The sequence below is a fragment of the Oncorhynchus gorbuscha genome, linkage group LG19 (assembly GCF_021184085.1).
Source record: "Oncorhynchus gorbuscha isolate QuinsamMale2020 ecotype Even-year linkage group LG19, OgorEven_v1.0, whole genome shotgun sequence".
NCBI lineage: Eukaryota > Metazoa > Chordata > Actinopteri > Salmoniformes > Salmonidae > Oncorhynchus > Oncorhynchus gorbuscha.
The window spans coordinates 43138032-43157874 of record NC_060191.1 but is presented as its reverse complement, the minus strand read 5'-3'; the positions used below and the strand labels follow the sequence as shown (position 1 = coordinate 43157874).

The 19843-nt window shown below is 46.5% G+C and overlaps 1 protein-coding gene across 2 annotated transcripts in view; it reads right to left on the bottom strand.

The window, feature by feature from the left end:
• The window catches only part of LOC124006180 (multiple epidermal growth factor-like domains protein 6), a 103435-nt gene that overhangs the window by 58119 nt on the left and 25473 nt on the right, over window positions 1-19843 (bottom strand). For both annotated transcript variants that reach the window (XM_046316019.1, XM_046316020.1), the window contains exon 5: window positions 2359-2481. In XM_046316019.1, coding sequence (XP_046171975.1) covers window positions 2359-2481 — 123 coding nt within the window. The remainder of the gene's footprint in view (window positions 1-2358; window positions 2482-19843) is intronic.

Here is a 19843-nt window from a genome sequence, read left to right as displayed (position 1 = left end):
TCATATGGTCAGGAATTCCTCTAGCCCTAGTATTGATGATTCACCACTGACACTCTTTCAACACAGGTTGTCTGCTATGCAGCAGAACTGAGTGTTTAGGACCATTCCAGAACCATTCTGGTACATCTAAACATATGTTCCATGTTGTTCCATGTTCTAGGGAGCAGAGGCATGACGAGGAGACAACATACCTGAGTGCTCCTCCAAGGACAGTCAACGTCGACGACCCATTTGGAGAACACAAACGAGTCGAGCTGTTTCAACTACTTTCTGGTTCCTGCTAATCCCTAGTGGGATTTGCACTGCAGGCAACTACTGGTGATGACAGTAGCACTGATACAGAGTCAGATGTATTTTCACTCCCCCTAATGGTTTATTTTATGATTGGACCAAAGGTAATCTGATACCAGATCTGGGGTTAAGGGCATTCTCTATTCATCACAGCAGTCTCAGCTCGTGGGAATGTTCTAATAATGAACTAAATGCTACTTTAATTAGGTAACCTCCACTAGAAGAGGCTAAGAGCGGGTCAAAGAGGAGGGTCGTCTGCCGTGTAAGGAGCCTTTTCGTAACCGGCGCATAGATTGTGAGGTTCAAGGACTGAAAAGTCACATGCCAATCCATTTAGACCAATCAGCTGCCTCGCTGAGTAAGGATACCTGAATGGTAATAGTTGCAGTGGAAGTTTGGAAGGTAACATATTTAAGGTTCGTCGTGTGAGAGGATTTCAGCAGGATACAAAGCACATCTTTCATTCAAGCGTAAGGCTGAGACTCTGGGAGTTGGGTTGGGGGTTGAATATCGTCTGAATGTTATCGTGTGGCAGTCTTGACCTGATCAGAAAAGACTGGGTCTGCCTGAGAGGCTGACAGCTGTTTGGGGAGGTGACCGCCCATCCCCCGCATCTCAACTCCAAAACTCCACTCTCCGAGGATTAAGACCATCCTTTGTGGAGGGTTGCAAACAGAAACATTTAACCCTGGAATGGTCTGTTCCAGAATCAAAAGGGTTTGTTGGAACGTCTTCAGTTTATCTCTTCACTGGTGTCCAGTGATCAAACTCTCACTAGATGGTGACACCGTCCCATGTCAGGGCTCAAAGGCTAAGGGCACCTGTTGACACCTGCACCCCCTCAGAGCAACAGGGCCATAGCCCTGTCAGCTAACGCAGACAACTCAGCTAATTCAGCATGCTTCTGTCAGAACAAATAGGCAGGGTTTTGATTTCACTGGTTGACCAGATCTCCACCCCTGTTCAGATTGTGTTCCCTGTGTGTGTGTGTGGTCTGCTAAGCTCTTTTGTGTCTCTGACTCTTCCTGTCTCTTTCTGAAGAGGAGAAAACAGCACAGCACAGAGCCTGCAAGAGGACATTTGCGGAAGAACTAGGAGCATTTTAATTTTGGGGGGGTTTTAAGGTTTAAGTCCTTCTCTGCCCTCCTGACCACCACACCCACCCAGGAGGCCCAGCTCACCCTCTTTCTCACCCTGACAGGCCTTGTCATCAGGGCCCAGTCGACTGCCCTCCTGACCACCACACCCACCCAGGAGGCCCAGCTCGCCCTCTTTCTCACCCTGACAGGCCTTGTCATCAGGGCCCAGTCATTTACATTTACATTACATTTAAGTCATTTAGCAGACGCTCTTATCCAGAGCGACTTACAAATTGGTGCATTCACCTTATGACATCCAGTCGACTGCCCTCCTGACCACCACACCCACCCAGGAGGCCCAGCGCGCCCTCTTTCTCACCCTGACAGGCCTTGTCATCAGGGCCCAGTCGACTGCCCTCCTGACCACCACACCCACCCAGGAGGCCCAGCGCGCCCTCTTTCTCACCCTGACAGGCCTTGTCATCAGGGCCCAGTCGACTGCCCTCCTGACCACCACACCCACCCAGGAGGCCCAGCTCACCCTCTTTCTCACCCTGACAGGCCTTGTCATCAGGGCCCAGTCGACTGCCCTCCTGACCACCACACCCACCCAGGAGGCCCAGCTCGCCCTCTTTCTCACCCTGACAGGCTTTGTCATCAGGGCCCAGTCGACTGCCCTCCTGACCACCACACCCACCCAGGAGGCCCAGCTCGCCCTCTTTCTCACCCTGACAGGCCTTGTCATCAGGGCCCAGTCGACTGCCCTCCTGACCACCACATCCACCCAGGAGGCCCAGCGCGCCCTCTTTCTCACCCTGACAGGCCTTGTCATCAGGGCCCAGTCGACTGCCCTCCTGACCACCACACCCACCCAGGAGGCCCAGCGCGCCCTCTTTCTCACCCTGACAGGCCTTGTCATCAGGGCCCAGTTGACTGCCCTCCTGACCACCACACCCACCCGGGAGGCCCAGCTCGCCCTCTTTCTCACCCTGACAGGCCTTGTCATCAGGGCCCAGTCGTCTGCCCTCGGGGCACTTGCAGTAGAAGCTTCCAATGGTGTTGCAGCAATGTCCCTCACAGCCGCCGTTAGCTGTCGAGCACTCGTTGACATCTGGGGAAGGAAGGAAAGCCAGAACCTCAGTTTTTATAGCCTACAAACTGCAATGTAAGCAAAACTGAACCCAAATCCATTGTAAACTGTGGAGCTTTGGAGCTTCTCCCTTCTTTAGTTGAATCATTCCCCTCTGTTTTGTAAGACATTTTTCTCTCTCAACCATAAAGGAAGTCTCTCTAACCTTTCAGTAAGTTCATTTTCTCTCCCTGACTTTGTAGATGTCCCAGCGGTCCAACAAAGGGCCATCTTTAAGACAGACCCAGCTTTAAGACAGACCCTGCCTTAAGACAGACCCAGCTTTAAGACAGACCCAGCTTTAAGACAGACCCTGCCTTAAGACAGACCCAGCTTTAAGACAGACCCAGCTTTAAGACAGACCCAGCTTTAAGACAGACCCAGCGTTAAGACAGACCCAGCTTTAAGACAGACCCTGCCTTAAGACAGACCCAGCTTTAAGACAGAACCAGCTTTAAGACAGACCCAGCTTTAAGACAGACCCAGCGTTAAGACAGACCCAGCCTTAAGACAGACCCAGCTTTAAGACAGACCCAGCTTTAAGACAGACCCAGCTTTAAGACAGACCCTGCCTTAAGACAGCCCCAGCTTTAAGACAGACCCAGCTTTAAGACAGACCCAGCTTTAAGACAGACCCTGCCTTAAGACAGACCCAGCTTTAAGACAGACCCAGCTTTAAGACAGACCCAGCTTTAAGACAGACCCAGCGTTAAGACAGACCCAGCTTTAAGACAGACCCTGCTTTAAGACAGACCCAGCTTTAAGACAGACCCAGCTTTAAGACAAACCCAGCTTTAAGATAGACTCAGCTTTAAGACAAACCCAGCTTTAAGACAGACCCTGCCTTAAGACAGACCCAGCTTTAAGACAGACCCAGCTTTAAGACAGACCCTGCCTTAAGACAGACCCCGCTTTAAGACAGACCCAGCTTTAAGACAGACCCCGCTTTAAGACAGACCCAGCCTTAAGACAGACCCAGCTTTAAGACAGAACCAGCTTTAAGACAGACCCCGCTTTAAGACAGACCCCGCCCTAAGACAGACCCAGCTTTAAGACAGACCCAGCTTTATGACAGACCCAGCTTTAAGACAGACCCAGCCTTAAGACAGACCCAGCTTTAAGACAGAACCAGCTTTAAGACAGACCCCGCTTTAAGACAGACCCCGCCCTAAGACAGACCCAGCTTTAAGACAGACCCAGCTTTATGACAGACCCAGCTTTAAGACAGACCCTGCCTTAAGACAGACCCTGCCCTAAGACAGACCCCGCTTTAAGACAGACCCAGCTTTAAGACAGACCCAGCTTTATGACAGACCCAGCTTTAAGACAGACCCTGCCTTAAGACAGACCCCGCTTTAAGACAGACCCCGCTTTAAGACAGACCCAGCTTTAAGACAGACCCAGCTTTAAGACAGACCCAGCTTTAAGACAGACCCAGCTTTGTGACATACCCAGCTTTAAGACAGACCCAGTAGTGCTTTGATGACTTATTTTCTAGTGAGAAAAACTAAACCATGTCCTAACTTCAGTCATGTTGTTCATCTGCTGGGGCCAATGTAGCTGGAAGCAAGGCATAAGGAACAGGGGAAGCTAGCTACATAATATAGCTTACATATGCCATACACATTGATGAGGAAGAGCCCGGCAAACTCTTGTTTTCAGGTTCAGAGTCAGTGTAAAACAGGTTCAAGCTAAAGGGTAAAGCCAAAGCACACTATTTTCATCACTCCACAGACAGATGCTTGGCCTTAAATTGCAGTCATTACTTTGCATGTGAATGTAAACAGGTCCTCCCAATTAAATGACGATGCTGACAGAGTCAGTCGGGTATGAGAACTGTTTTCATTCTCTTCACATTTTCTCTCTTTCTTTTTTCTCTCCTCTGAAATGGTTTCCAGCTTGTTGCTGCCTGGTTGTTTACCCCTTGTTCTCTTCCATTAATACTACAGGCTCTGTGGTGCTGGTATCATGACTCCGATCTGCTCCTTTTTACAGTGATCTTGTGGAATGTCTTCCAAGGAGATATCATTCGACACAATATACTGCTAATACAATCAAGCTGTGTCATTCAAACACACTCAACATGTGTGAGAGTTTCTCATTCAGATATTTGAGCGTGCTCCATTTCAAACCCACATGTGCATAGAGTAATGTTAAATGTTCGCACAATGTCATAGGTTGTTTCTTTACTTGCATATGGAGTAGCATTCAAGCTTTCTAGCTGAGTCAGTACATCTGTTGTTAGATGGTTCTGAGTTCCATCATGGCTCACTGTGGGGACAGACAAGAGGTCCTTGACTAGAGTTCATTTGTCCTCTGTGTGCTGATCAAACGCTGTGTGGTCCGAAGTCCCTGTAGTTGAGATGTATTGGGACAACAGCTTATTGTCAGTCAGTACAGGAATGTGTGGACAGAGGTGTGAGAATTCTCTAATGCCTGTCAAGGCAATCTCAGCCCCCCACACAAACACACACACACACACACACACACACACACACACACACACACACACACACACACACACACACACACACACACACACACACACACACACACACACACACACACACACACACACACACACACACACACACACACACACACACACACACACACACACACACACACACGCTGGCCAATCCTGCATCCTGACAGCGTCCTATGAGAAGCGTTCCTCTGGTGGGTCATATCTTATGGTGAAGGAAGACTGACATCCCTGTCTGTTTGCTAATGATTTACTGTGAACCCGTGGCTATAAATAAACTAATGGTGCCCTTAAATGACCAAACATTTCACAAGCAGAGTTCCCCAAACCTTGAGAGATAGAGAGGCAGAGAGAGAGAGAGGCAGATAGAGAGAGAGGCAGAGAGGCAGAGAGAGAGAGAGAGAGGCAGAGAGAGCAGAATTAGGCCGATACCCATTAATTATCAAAATCCAGAAAAGAGCCGTTAAATTCTACAACCACCTAAAAGGAAGCGATTCCAAAACCTTCCATAACAAAGCCATCACCTACAGAGAGATGAACCTGGAGAAGAGTCCCCTAAGCAAGCTGGTCCTGGGGCTCTGTTCACAAACACAAACACACCCCACAGAGCCCCAGGACAACAGCACAATTAGACCCAACCAAATCATGAGAAAACAAAAAGATCATTACTTGACACATTGGAAAGAATTAACAAAAAAACAGAGCAAACTAGAATGCTATTTGGCCTTAAACAGAGAGTACACAGTGGCAGAATACCTGACCACTGTGACTGACCCAAACTTAAGGAAAGCTTTGACTATGTACAGACTCAGTGAGCATAGCCTTGCTATTGAGAAAGGCCGCCGTAGGCAGACATGGCTCTCAAGAGAAGACAGGCTATGTGCTCACTGCCCACAAAATGAGGTGGAACCTGAGCTGCACTTCCTAACCTCCTGCCCAATGTATGACCATATTAGAGAGACATATTTCCCTCAGATTACACAGATCCACAAAGAATTCGAAAACAAATCCAATTTTGATAAACTCCCATATCTACTGGGTAAAATACCACAGTGTGCCATCACAGCAGCAAGATGTGTGACCTGTTGCCACAAGAAAAGGGCAACCAGTGAAGAACAAACACCATTGTAAATACAACCCATATTTATGCTTATTTATTTTCCCTTGTGTACTTTAATCATTTGTACATTGTTACAACACTGTATATATATATATATAATATGACATTTGTAATGTCTTTATTGTTTTGAAACTTCTGTATGTGTAATGTTTACTGTTCATTTGTATATTATCTATCTCACTTGCTTTGGCAACGTTAACACATGTTTCCAATGCCCCTTGAATTGAATTGAGAGAGAGAGAGAGACAGAGAGAAAGAGAGAGTGGCAGAGAGAGGCAGAGAGAGAGAGAGGCAGAGAGAGGCAGAGAGAGAGAGAGAGGCAGAGAGAGAGAGAGAGAGAGAGAGAGAGAGAGAGAGAGAGAGAGAGAGAGAGAGAGGCAGAGAGAGGCAGAGAGAGAGAGAGAGGCAGAGAGAGAGAGAGAGAGGCAGAGAGAGGCAGAGAGAGAGAGAGAGAGAGAGAGAGAGAGAGAGAGAGAGAGAGAGAGAGAGAGAGAGAGAGAGAGAGAGAGAGAGAGAGAGAGAGGCAGAGAGAGACAGAGTCAGCTCTGTGAGTTAGCAGTCTTTTACAACCATTTGGCTCTTTTTTGTTTGTGTAGATTGAGACCACATTACAAATCAGGGTCTCCCCATAGCAAAACTGTGTATGTTGGAGCCCAGATAATCACTGAGCGCAGTCTTAACTCCCTAACCACATTGCTGCCCGTGGCTCTTCTCGTTCCTATCCGAGGGAAGCAGGAAGCACACCACATTATTACCTTAACCGTACAATAATTATGGTCATTAATGTTTGTTTAGGCCTTGCAGCTGAGATGTTGACAATAAGGAAGTCTCCTTTTAATCCCCTTTTGAACTTCTAAAGCTTATGCAAAGGGACATCTAAAGAACGCACCTCAAAGGAGAAGAGAAATACAACAGAGAGCACTGAAAGACACGCAGATGCTTTGGCAATAAAAGATAAGCAGGCTGAGAGCTTGCTAATCTGCTCCTGTTGAAGTGCTCAGTGAGCTTTTACACACACGTGCATGATCACACACACAGACACACACACAGACAGACACACACACACACACATTGTCCATGAGCCTCTGTGGCCTAGTGCGGAGGGAAGACATCCATCCAACAAGATAAACTGTACAGGAATTCCAAACAGACATCAGAATGGCAGTTCCTTCAACTGCGATAGAACAACACACACACACACACACACACACACACACACACACACACACACACACACACACACACACACACACACACACACACACACACACACACACACACACACACACACACACACACACACACACACACACACACACACACACACACACACACACACACACACACACACACACACACAGCCATCAGAAACACTATCTATCAGACAGCAAATGATGTTTTATGTCTCTACGAAGTGTTGTTGGTCATGTCAGAGTTAGGTAGCTGGCCATGTCATTATCATTGCACAAATATTATAGGCTGCCATACAGAAAACACATAGCAGCCCAGCCGTTAACTGTAATTAGTAGCAGGCAAGAACAGCAGACCGACTGTAGCTAGACATAGACAGAAAGAGACAGATTGTAGCTAGACATAGACAGAGACAGACAAACAGACTGTAGCTACATTTACATTTACATTTAAGTCATTTAGCAGACGCTCTTATCCAGAGCGACTTACAAATAGACACAGACAGACAGACAGACAGACAGACAGACAGACAGACAGACAGACAGACAGACAGACAGACAGACAGACAGACAGACAGACAGACAGACAGACAGACAGACAGACAGACAGACAGACAGACAGACAGACAGACAGACAGACAGACTGTAGCTAGACATAGAAAGACACAGACAGACAGACAGACAGACAGACAGACAGACAGACAGACAGACAGACAGACAGACAGACAGACAGACAGACAGACAGACAGACAGACAGACAGACAGACAGACAGACAGACAGACAGACAGACAGACAGACAGACAGACAGACAGACAGACAGACAGACAGACAGACAGACAGACAGACAGACAGACAGACAGACAGAGACAGATAATGGACGTGAGTCACCGCTACAGGCAGAGGGGGAGGACAGGAAAGAAGAAGAAACAAGACAGTGAGAGAAATAGAGGGAGGGAGACATATGGATGGACAGAAAACAGCCGTGAGAGAGATGGGGGCAGAGGGAAAGAAGGTCCAAAATATGTTTTTGGACTGACCCAGCAGAGATCATATGTAGCAATCCCTTATGGGTTGAGAGTGCCCTTACTGCAAAGAATTAAGGACTGGCGTGCTCAACTCTGAATTCCTTGCATAGAAGCAGTCTCTTTGGCTGCAAGGTTAGAAGTTCATAATATAGCCTAAAACTAACTTAAACTGATTAATAAGGCTGTTGCTAAAACAAGTCGGCTCCTAAAAATGAATGAAATCGTTTATGCCTTTTCCCAAAGAGTGTGGTTAGCCATGTGAGACTCATCAGGACTATTTTCCAATGCTGAGATTAGGTCATCCCTGAGCCTCACCTGAGAAACATTGCTTACAAACACGTAATGGATGAGATGTGCAGGAAGTGTTTGACTGGGTTGTACTGACTGGAATGTTGTGTCTCTGTTGGTGGATTGATCTCTATTCTCAAGTCATTTGATCAATACTTTCACTTGCATTTGTCGACATGCAAATAAACATTGACTCCATTGAGAATAAATATTTGTGCCATGCAAATGACATGGCCAGCTACCAAACTGTGTTTATGATGGTAAGGGTAGGTAACAACACATCTGCCACGCTGATCCTCAACAAAGGGGCCCCTCAGGGGTGCGTGGTCAGTTCCCTCTTGTACTCCCTGTTCACCCATGACTGCACGGGCAGGCACGACTCCAACACCATCATTAAGTACACTGCTGCTACTCTCTGTTTGTTATCCATGCATAGTCACTTTAACTCTACCTACATGTACATATTATCTCAATTACCTCGACTAACCAGTGCCCTCACACATTAACTCTGTACCAGAACCCGCAGTATATAGCCTCCACATTGACTCTGTACCAGAACCTGCAGTATATAGCCTCCACATTGACTCTGTACCAGAACCCCCTGTATATAGCCTCCACATTGACTCTGTACCAGAACCCCCTGTATATAGCCTCCACATTGACTCTGTACCAGAACTCCCTGTATATAGCCTCCACATTGACTCTGTACCAGAACTCCCTGTATTTAGCCTCCACATTGACTCTGTACCAGAACTCCCTGTATATAGCCTCCACATTGACTCTGTACCAGAACTCCCTGTATATAGCCTCCACATTGACTCTGTACCAGAACCCCTGTATATAGCCTCCACATTGACTCTGTACCAGAACTCCCTGTATATAGCCTCCACATTGACTCTATACCAGAACTCCCTGTATATAGCCTCCACATTGACTCTGTACCAGAACCCCCTGTATATAGCCTCCACATTGACTCTGTACCAGAACTCCCTGTATATAGCCTCCACATTGACGCTGTACCAGAACTCCCTGTATATAGCCTCCACATTGACTCTGTACCAGAACCCCCTGTATATAGCCTCCACATTGACGCTGTACCAGAACTCCCTGTATATAGCCTCCACATTGACTCTGTACCAGAACTCCTTGTATATAGCCTCCACATTGACTCTGTACCAGAACCCCCTGTATATAGCCTCCACATTGACTCTGTACCAGAACCCCCTGTATATAGCCTCCACATTGACTCTGTACCAGAACTCCCTGTATATAGCCTCCACATTGACTCTGTACCAGAACTCCCTGTATATAGCCTCCACATTGACCCTGTACCAGAACCCCCTGTATATAGCCTCCACATTGACTCTGTACCAGAACCCCCTGCATATAGCCTCCACATTGACTCTGTACCAGAACTCCCTGTATATAGCCTCCACATTGACTCTGTACCAGAACTCCCTGCATATAGCCTCCACATTGACTCTGTACCAGAACCCCCTGTATATAGCCTCCACATTGACTCTGTACCAGAACCCCCTGTATATAGCCTCACTATTGCTATTGTTTATTATATTTCAATTTTAATTCATTAAAAAAAATCTAACTGCATTGTTGGTTAAGTAAGCATTTCACTGTAAGGTCTACTACACCTATTGCAGTCGACTCATGTCCAAAAACACATTTTGATTTGTTGTGTTTTTGGTGTAACATGATACTCCTGGGTTGGGAAACCCAGCTCTATTGCATAACACAAAAATAATACCCAACAGCTCTTGGTTTAAAATGTGTATGTCCGCACGGCCTCAGAAACCAAGGATGGGTCGACATATTGTCATTCCAGGCCACACCCATACTTGGTTTCTAAGGACAAGCAGGGTCACCTGGGAGAGAGAGAACGGAAATAAAAGGTACCCTTGTTACCTCCTACTTCAACCCAGCCCTACACCACCTCACCAGCACCTGATCGACCCCTAGCCTCTACCCCCTTGGCAGCAGATCCGAGAGGATTGGATTGGTGTATCCAAGAGGTAAGAGGAAAGGTGGAGCTATTCCTTCAAACTAGCCGATCTATTCAGATATACAGTACTTGAATTGTCAAGGGATAGGGGAGGCTAGTGGTTGATTTGGAGCTCAACGTTTGAGAGTGAAAGTAGTAGTAGGGGGACCTCCCACCCCAACGCTGCCCTACACACCACCTCAACACACACTACCTCAACACACACAGCTCAACCCAACATTGGTTCAGCACATTCTTCCTCAGCAAGCGTCATGTAAGGAGCCCTGCAGCCCAGTGCCCCGCCCAGCTACCCTGCTCTTTTCATTAACTCATTGGGAGGTCACATCAGCCCCTGACCCTGTGACCCCATCCTCCAGAGATGCCCACTTTGTTCCCATTGGGACTGCAGACCCTGATGAGCTCTCAATAACAGGTCCCCATCGTTAATCATTATTCTCCAAGAGCCAGGAGCAGGAATAATCTAGTTGGCAGATGTCGTGCACGCTCAATTAGCATGTGCTGCTGCTGGGGAGAGGACCTTAGGAGTGGCGATAGGCAAGAATTCAGGAAGTTATCCATTGTCTGAAGCAGGAAGAGGTTACTAGTAATAGCAGAGATGGAAGAGGACACCCCATTCACTGTTTTTTTCTGGTTCAATAAAAGTCAATGAACTAAGTAGACAAGACCCAGCTGCTATTGTTGTATTTGTGTCTATGCGAGACACACCCAGTTAAGTAGACTGGAACTGACTATTTTATTTCATTGGTAAACTGCGTGAACTATCTTCATTTAATGAGTGAATTCTATTCATTTATCTACCATCTTTGGTAATAGCCAGCAGACATGTGTTGATGGACTATATGCACTGACCCTTTTGACTCATCACATACTATTATCTATCCTCTTGCCTAGTCACTTTATCCCTACCTTTATGTACATATTTACTTCAATTGCCTCATACCCCTACACATTGCCTCGGTACTGGTACCCTGTGTATATAGCTAAGTTATCATTACTCATTGACTGGTGTAACCAATGTGAAATGGCTAGCTAGTTAGTGGTGGTGCGCGCTAACAGCGTTTCAATCGGTGACGTCACTTGCTCTGAGACCTTGAAGTAGTTGTTCCCCTTGCTCTGCAAGGGCTGAGGCTTTTGTGGTGCGATGTGTAACGATGCTCCGTGGGTATCAGTTGTCAATGTGTGCAGAGGGTCCCTTGGTCAAGCCCAGGTAGGGGCGAGGAGAGGGACGGAAGCTATATGGTTATACTGGTACCCTGTGTATATAGCTAAGTTGTTGTTACTCATTGACTCAGTACTGGTACCCTGTGTATATAGCTAAGTTATCGTTACTCATTGACTCAGTACTGGTACCCTGTGAATATAGCTAAGTTACCATTACTCATTGACTCAGTACGGGTACCCTGTGTATATAGCTATGTTATCGTTACTCATTGTATATTATATTGTGTGTTATATTTCTGGTTTTCTCTCTGCATTGTTGGAAAGGGCCTGTAAGTAAGCATTTCACTGTCTACACCTGTTGTTTACAAAGCATGTGACAAATAAAATGTGATTTAATTTGATTTAGAGCGTTAGCATTTCCCATGTTTGAATGTATGATGATGAGGACACAATAATGACCCAACAATGACCCAAATAATGACCCAAAAATGACCAAAAAAATGACCCAATAATGACCCAAATAATGACCCAATAATGACCCAACAATGACCCAAATAATGACCCAAGTAATGACCCAACAATGACCCAAATAATGACCCAACAATGACCCAAATAATGACCCAATAATGACCCAAATAATGACCCAACAATGACCAAAATAATGACCCAATAATGACCCAAATAATGACCCAATAATGACCCAAATAATGACCCAATAATGGCCCAAATAATGACCCAACAATGACCAAAATAATGACCCAATAATGACCCAAATAATGACCCAACAATGACCCAAATAATGAGCCAATAATGACCCAAATAATGACCCAGTAATGACCCAAATAATGACCCAACAATGACCCAAATAATGACCCAAGTAATGACCCAACAATGACCCAAATAATGACCCAACAATGACCCAAATAATGACCCAATAATGACCCAAATAATGACCCAAAAATGACCAAAATAATGACCAAAATAATGACCCAATAATGACCCAAATAATGACCCAAAAATGACCAAAATAATGACCAAAATAATGACCCAATAATGACCCAAATAATGACCCAATAATGACCCAACAATGACCCAAATAATGACCCAAGTAATGACCCAACAATGACCCAAATAATGACCCAACAATGACCCAAATAATGACCCAATAATGACCCAAATAATGACCCAACAATGACCAAAATAATGACCCAATAATGACCCAAATAATGACCCAATAATGACCCAAATAATGACCCAATAATGGCCCAAATAATGACCCAACAATGACCAAAATAATGACCCAATAATGACCCAAATAATGACCCAACAATGACCCAAATAATGAGCCAATAATGACCCAAATAATGACCCAGTAATGACCCAAATAATGACCCAACAATGACCCAAATAATGACCCAAGTAATGACCCAACAATGACCCAAATAATGACCCAACAATGACCCAAATAATGACCCAATAATGACCCAAATAATGACCCAATAATGACCCAAATAATGACCCAACAATGACCCAAATAATGACCCAATAACGACCCAAATAATGACCCAACAATGACCCAAATAATGACCCAACAACGACCCACATAATGACCCAAGTAATGACCCAAATAATGACCCAAATAATGACCCAATAATGACCCAAATAATGACCCAACAATGACCCACATAAAGACGTTAGCAAGCTGTTGCATATCAACAGCTGCAGTTGACAGTTTCTTGATATTTTCAGCATCTATAGCTCAATTTGAAGAATTCAAAGAAGTGTGCAGCCAACAATGTCTGTAGTCTACTATGTTGCTATTTTAAGTGTGGTGACGAGTGGCTTTTATTTAAGTCTACCTCAGATTTATAGTAGAGTAACAATCAGTCTGATTCCTCTGGGCCAGAAAGTGAGTTTTTGAAAGAGTTCAGTAAAACAAGCAGCTGTTAGTTTAAGTCCAATATCAACACATTGGTTAATGTAATCAGTGCTATGTGCCACGAGGCCTCATAATGCATGGTATCCTTTTCAAATACAGTTGGACTGAATGATACTCAGGTGGGCCAACGCTTAAAAAAGCACCCATATTAAGTGCTAAGAAAAATACATTCCCATTCATAAATGTATTATGAATGACTCCATAGAGTACACGTGAAACAATTTTCTTTGAGGCATATTGGAGGCAGTCTGTTAGTGTGGGGCTTTGAGGCAATCTATAGTGTGGGGCTTTGAGGCAGTCTATTAGTGTGGGGCTTTGAGGCAGTCTGTTAGTGTGGGGCTTTGAGGCAGTCTGTTAGTGTGGGGCTTTGAGGCAGTCTGTTAGTGTGGGGCTTTGAGGCAGTCTGTTAGTGTGGGGCTTTGAGGCAGTCTGTTAGTGTGGGGCTTTGAGGCAGTCTGTTAGTGTGGGGCTATGAGGCAGTCTGTTAGTGTGGGGCTATGAGGCAGTCTGTTAGTGTGGGGCTTTGAGGCAGTCTGTTAGTGTGGGGCTTTGAGGCAGTCTGTTAGTGTGGGGCTTTGAGGCAGTATGTTAGTGTGGGGCTATGAGGCAGTATGTTAGTGTGGGGCTATGAGGCAGTATGTTAGTGTGGGGCTATGAGGCAGTATGTTAGTGTGGGGCTATGAGGCAGTATGTTAGTGTGGGGCTATGAGGCAGTCTGTTAGTGTGGGGCTTTGAGGCAGTCTGTTAGTGTGGGGCTATGAGGCAGTATGTTAGTGTGGGGCTATGAGGCAGTATGTTAGTGTGGGGCTATGAGGCAGTATGTTAGTGTGGGGCTATGAGGCAGTATGTTAGTGTGGGGCTATGAGGCAGTATGTTAGTGTGGGGCTATGAGGCAGTCTGTTAGTGTGGGGCTTTGAGGCAGTCTGTTAGTGTGGGGCTTTGAGGCAGTATGTTAGTGTGGGGCTATGAGGCAGTCTGTTAGTGTGGGGCTTTGAGGCAGTCTGTTAGTGTGGTGCTTTGAGGCAGTATGTTAGTGTGGGGCTATGAGGCAGTCTGTTAGTGTGGGGCTTTGAGGCAGTCTGTTAGTGTGGGGCTATGAGGCAGTCTGTTAGTGTGGGGCTTTGAGGCAGTCTATTAGTGTGGGGCTTTGAGGCAGTCTGTTAGTGTGGGGGTTTGAGGCAGTCTGTTAGTGTGGGGCTTTGAGGCAGTCTGTTAGTGTGGGGCTTTGAGGCAGTCTGTTAATGTGGGGCTTTGAGGCAGTCTGTTAGTGTGGGGCTTTGAGGCAGTCTGTTAGTGTGGGGCTTTGAGGCAGTCTGTTAGTGTGGGGCTTTGAGGCAGTCTATTAGTGTGGGGCTTTGAGGCAGTCTGTTAGTGTGGGGCTTTGAGGCAGTCTGTTAGTGTGGGGCTTTGAGGCAGTCTGTTAGTGTGGGGCTTTGAGGCAGTCTGTTAGTGTGGGGCTTTGAGGCAGTCTGTTAGTGTGGGGCTATGAGGCAGTCTGTTAGTGTGGGGCTATGAGGCAGTCTGTTAGTGTGGGGCTTTGAGGCAGTCTGTTAGTGTGGGGCTTTGAGACAGTATGTTAGTGTGGGGCTATGAGGCAGTATGTTAGTGTGGGGCTATGAGGCAGTCTGTTAGTGTGGGGCTATGAGGCAGTCTGTTAGTGTGGGGCTATGAGGCAGTCTGTTAGTGTGGGGCTTTGAGGCAGTATGTTAGTGTGGGGCTATGAGGCAGTCTGTTAGTGTGGGGCTATGAGGCAGTCTGTTAGTGTGGGGCTTTGAGACAGTCTGTTAGTGTGGGGCTATGAGGCAGTCTGTTAGTGAGGGGCTTTGAGGCAGTCTGTTAGTGTGGGGCTATGAGGCAGTCTGTTAGTGTGGGGCTTTGAGGCAGTCTGTTAGTGTGGGGCTTTGAGGCAGTCTGTTAGTGTGGGGCTTTGAGGCAGTATGTTAGTGTGGGGCTTTGAGGCAGTCTATTAGTGTGGGGCTTTGAGGCAGTCTGTTAGTGTGGGGCTTTGAGGCAGTCTGTTAGTGTGGGGCTTTGAGGCAGTCTGTTAGTGTGGGGCTTTGAGGCAGTCTGTTAGTGTGGGGCTATGAGGCAGTCTGTTAGTGTGGGGCTATGAGGCAGTCTGTTAGTGTGGGGCTTTGAGGCAGTCTGTTAGTGTGGGGCTTTGAGGCAGTCTGTTAGTGTGGGGCTTTGAGGCAGTCTATTAGTGTGGGGCTTTGAGGCAGTCTGTTAGTGTGGGGCTTTGAGGCAGTCTGTTAGTGTGGGGCTTTGAGGCAGTCTGTTAGTGTGGGGCTTTGAGGCAGTCTGTTAGTGTGGGGCTATGAGGCAGTCTGTTAGTGTGGGGCTATGAGGCAGTCTGTTAGTGTGGGGCTTTGAGGCAGTCTGTTAGTGTGGGGCTTTGAGGCAGTCTGTTAGTGTGGGGCTTTGAGGCAGTCTGTTAGTGTGGGGCTTTGAGGCAGTCTGTTAGTGTGGAGCTTTGAGGCAGTCTGTTAGTGTGGGGCTTTGAGGCAGTCTGTTAGTGTGGGGCTATGAGGCAGTCTGTTAGTGTGGGGCTTTGAGGCAGGCTGTTAGTGTGGGGCTTTGAGGCAGTCTGTTAGTGTGGGGCTTTGAGGCAGTCTGTTAGTGTGGGGCTATGAGGCAGTCTGTTAGTGTGGGGCTTTGAGGCAGTCTGTTAGTGTGGGGCTTTGAGGCAGTCTGTTAGTGTGGGGCTTTGAGGCAGTCTATTAGTGTGGGGCTTTGAGGCAGTCTATTAGTGTGGGGCTTTGAGGCAGTCTATTAGTGTGGGGCTTTGAGGCAGTCTGTTAGTGTGGGGCTATGAGGCAGTCTGTTAGTGTGGGGCTTTGAGGCAGTCTGTTAGTGTGGGGCTATGAGGCAGTCTGTTAGTGTGGGGCTTTGAGGCAGTCTATTAGTGTGGGGCTTTGAGGCAGTCTATTAGTGTGGGGCTTTGAGGCAGTCTGTTAGTGTGGGGCTATGAGGCAGTCTGTTAGTGTGGGGCTTTGAGGCAGTCTGTTAGTGTGGGGCTTTGAGGCAGTCTGTTAGTGTGGGGCTTTGAGGCAGTCTATTAGTGTGGGGCTTTGAGGCAGTCTATTAGTGTGGGGCTTTGAGGCAGTCTATTAGTGTGGGGCTTTGAGGCAGTCTGTTACTGTGGGGCTATGAGGCAGTCTGTTAGTGTGGGGCTATGAGGCAGTCTGTTAGTGTGGGGCTTTGAGGCAGTCTGTTAGTGTGGGGCTATGAGGCAGTCTGTTAGTGTGGGGCTTTGAGGCAGTCTATTAGTGTGGGGCTTTGAGGCAGTCTATTAGTGTGGGGCTTTGAGGCAGTCTATTAGTGTGGGGCTTTGAGGCAGTCTATTAGTGTGGGGCTTTGAGGCAGTCTATTAGTGTGGGGCTTTGAGGCAGTCTGTTAGTGTGGGGCTTTGAGGCAGTCTGTTAGTGTGGTGAAGTATTTGGATCTGAACAAGCTGATCCAAAACTACACAAGAGTACAGACGGTAGCTGTTCAGTTAAAATCACACAATGGGAATGGCTGTATAAGATACTGTTTATGCAAGACGGATGTCAAGGTAAAAGGCGTCAATCAAAGACACAGTGACAGAAAAGTTGAGAATTACAATGATAGCTGAGGATATGGTTAATATTATGAGTGAGGTGTAAGGTGTGAAGTGTTAGTGTATAAGGGCTGAGGTGTTGCGTTATTACATGTATGAGGCAGAGTGGCGTGAGTCAAGTTAATATCCAGTTGGGTTGTTGAACATATTCATGATAAGATGGCCATGCTACAGGTCCTACATCTGGGTTCTATATTTTCAGTCAGTTGATGAGATGACGTAGTCACAGTGGGTGGGCAGAGGAAGACATAATGCAACAGCAGGCTGCAATGCATCATGGAGCTGGGTGTCACATCAGTACGTGCATCCCCTGACGATGACCATCCAGGCCAGGTAACCACGAGTCGTATGGCATCAGAACGTGGAGGGGTTTCGTTATGGATGCCATGCAGCCTAGGTTGGAGGCAGAGGGAAGCATCAACGCAACATAAAGGCACCATTCCTTTTGGCACTCAGCCCATCAATTCTGCCCAGCCTAATGTGCTACACCTCTGTTAACACTATACAAGTGACACACTCTCCCTCTGAAGCTCCCTTAGACCATGCTGAGGTCATATTGTGTGTGTGTGTGTGTGTGTGTGTGTGTGTGTGTGTGTGTGTGTGTGTGTGTGTGTGTGTGTGTGTGTGTGTGTGTGTGTGTGTGTGTGTGTGTGTGTGTGTGTGTGTGTGTGTGTGTGTGTGTGTGTGTGTGTGTGTGTGTGTGTGTGTGTGTGTGTGTGTGTGTGTGTGTGTGTGTGTGTGTGTGTGTGTGTGTGTGTGTGTGTGTGTCTACATATATACTGTGAAGATAAGTTGGTCTCCATTGAGACAATACAGTACATCCAGGGCCTAGAGGACTAACAGATTTGGATGCTATAACACATACCACACACGCCTTCAGTCCAGCTTGAAATACAACAACATCCCATTTATCATCCTTGACATCCACCAGCCATAAAGCACCCAGTGACCCGGTGGGCCTACAATAAACCCACTCTCTGAACCCCTCAACTCTCCTGGGTCTCTTACACCTTCCTCTACATTAACCTTGGCCTCCCCTCCCAGCTCACTGTCCACCTCCCTGGCCTCCACTGCACTGGGTTGATCCGCGAGATTCTAAAACCCACGGACCAACAGTTACCCATCCCTGCCCTGGGACATTAATCAGCTGCTAACTGAAGAACTGAAAGACAGACTGACTGACCCACACTGGTTAGGGCAATTGGAGGAGGTAATGGGGTTTCTACAACAGTTCTATATGGAGACAGCTAAAGAAACACACAAGACTGTTTCTAACTACAGTATGAGCCTGGTTGTAGCCACAGTGTCTTCTGACAAGATAACAAAGGTAACTCCACTTGCTGAGGAAACACACACAAGCCATCTCCTCTTTCTCACGTCCCTTAGGATAATGGGTTAAACTAGCCATACCTCAGGGACACCACTATACAATTTGGATACACTTGTGCTTTCACATCGGTGGAACAAATCCATGTATAAATCTGTAATAAATGGAAAGTGTTTCTCCCCTGACATTTCTCTGACAAATGGTGATTACAGCTTCCCATCAGGTCCTGGAACAGAACAGACAGCCGGTGGAACAACACTCTGGTGTTCCAATGCTCTTACATAGACCACAGGCCCTCCTGCTAACCTCATTAAGTGTTATTGGCATTGCCGGCCCGGTCCTACCCCTAAATCCCCCCCCCCCTCCACCCAGGAACGTCTCTCTTCCTTCCCCCAGAAGACTGACCTGTTTGAAGTGAAAGAGCACCAGATAAATCAGGTACTGTGCTGCTGAATCCTAGCCTGTTAAGTCTCTCTTCACGCAGTGGACCACTGCTGTGCAGCTCTATGGAAACCTGTAGGTCTCAAAACTCGGAGGACAGAACCGATAGCCATACTTTCATTTATTATTCAACTCCTCTGAATAGCTGGAATTTGAACCTCAGAGAGGAGTGAATAGGATTTCAAGCACACTGTATGTCTTGAGTTCCCACATTTCTTTTGTAACCGTTTGCTGGAAAAACATAGTCTGGAGATTAAGGGGGAAATATTGATCAGTTGTCATGGCAATATCTGATTTCTAACACATCCTTTAGATCCATCTTTTTCTTCTAGAGACAGTAGAAAAGGGAAATACAAAGTGAAATAAGTATTCTCATATGATTTGGACAAGGCGTCGTTATTTCCCCTGAGAACTACTCATCGAAAACAAACACCATTTTTGACGGCTTGTTTGTTCAGTTGTAATGATAAATTATGAAATACACACAAGCATAGCAATTCCGATATTTCATAACTCAAATATCCGCTTGGTAAACAACATTTAGAAAGTTTGCATATAGAAAATACAGTGCATTCGGAAACGTATTCAGACCCCTTGACTTTTTCTAGATTGTCTTACGTTACAGCCTTAACCTAAAATGGATTCAAAAAATACAAAATCCTCATCAATCTACACACAATCCCTATAATAACAAAGCGAAAACAGGTTTTAGAGATTTTTGCAAATGTATAAAAACAAACAGAAATACC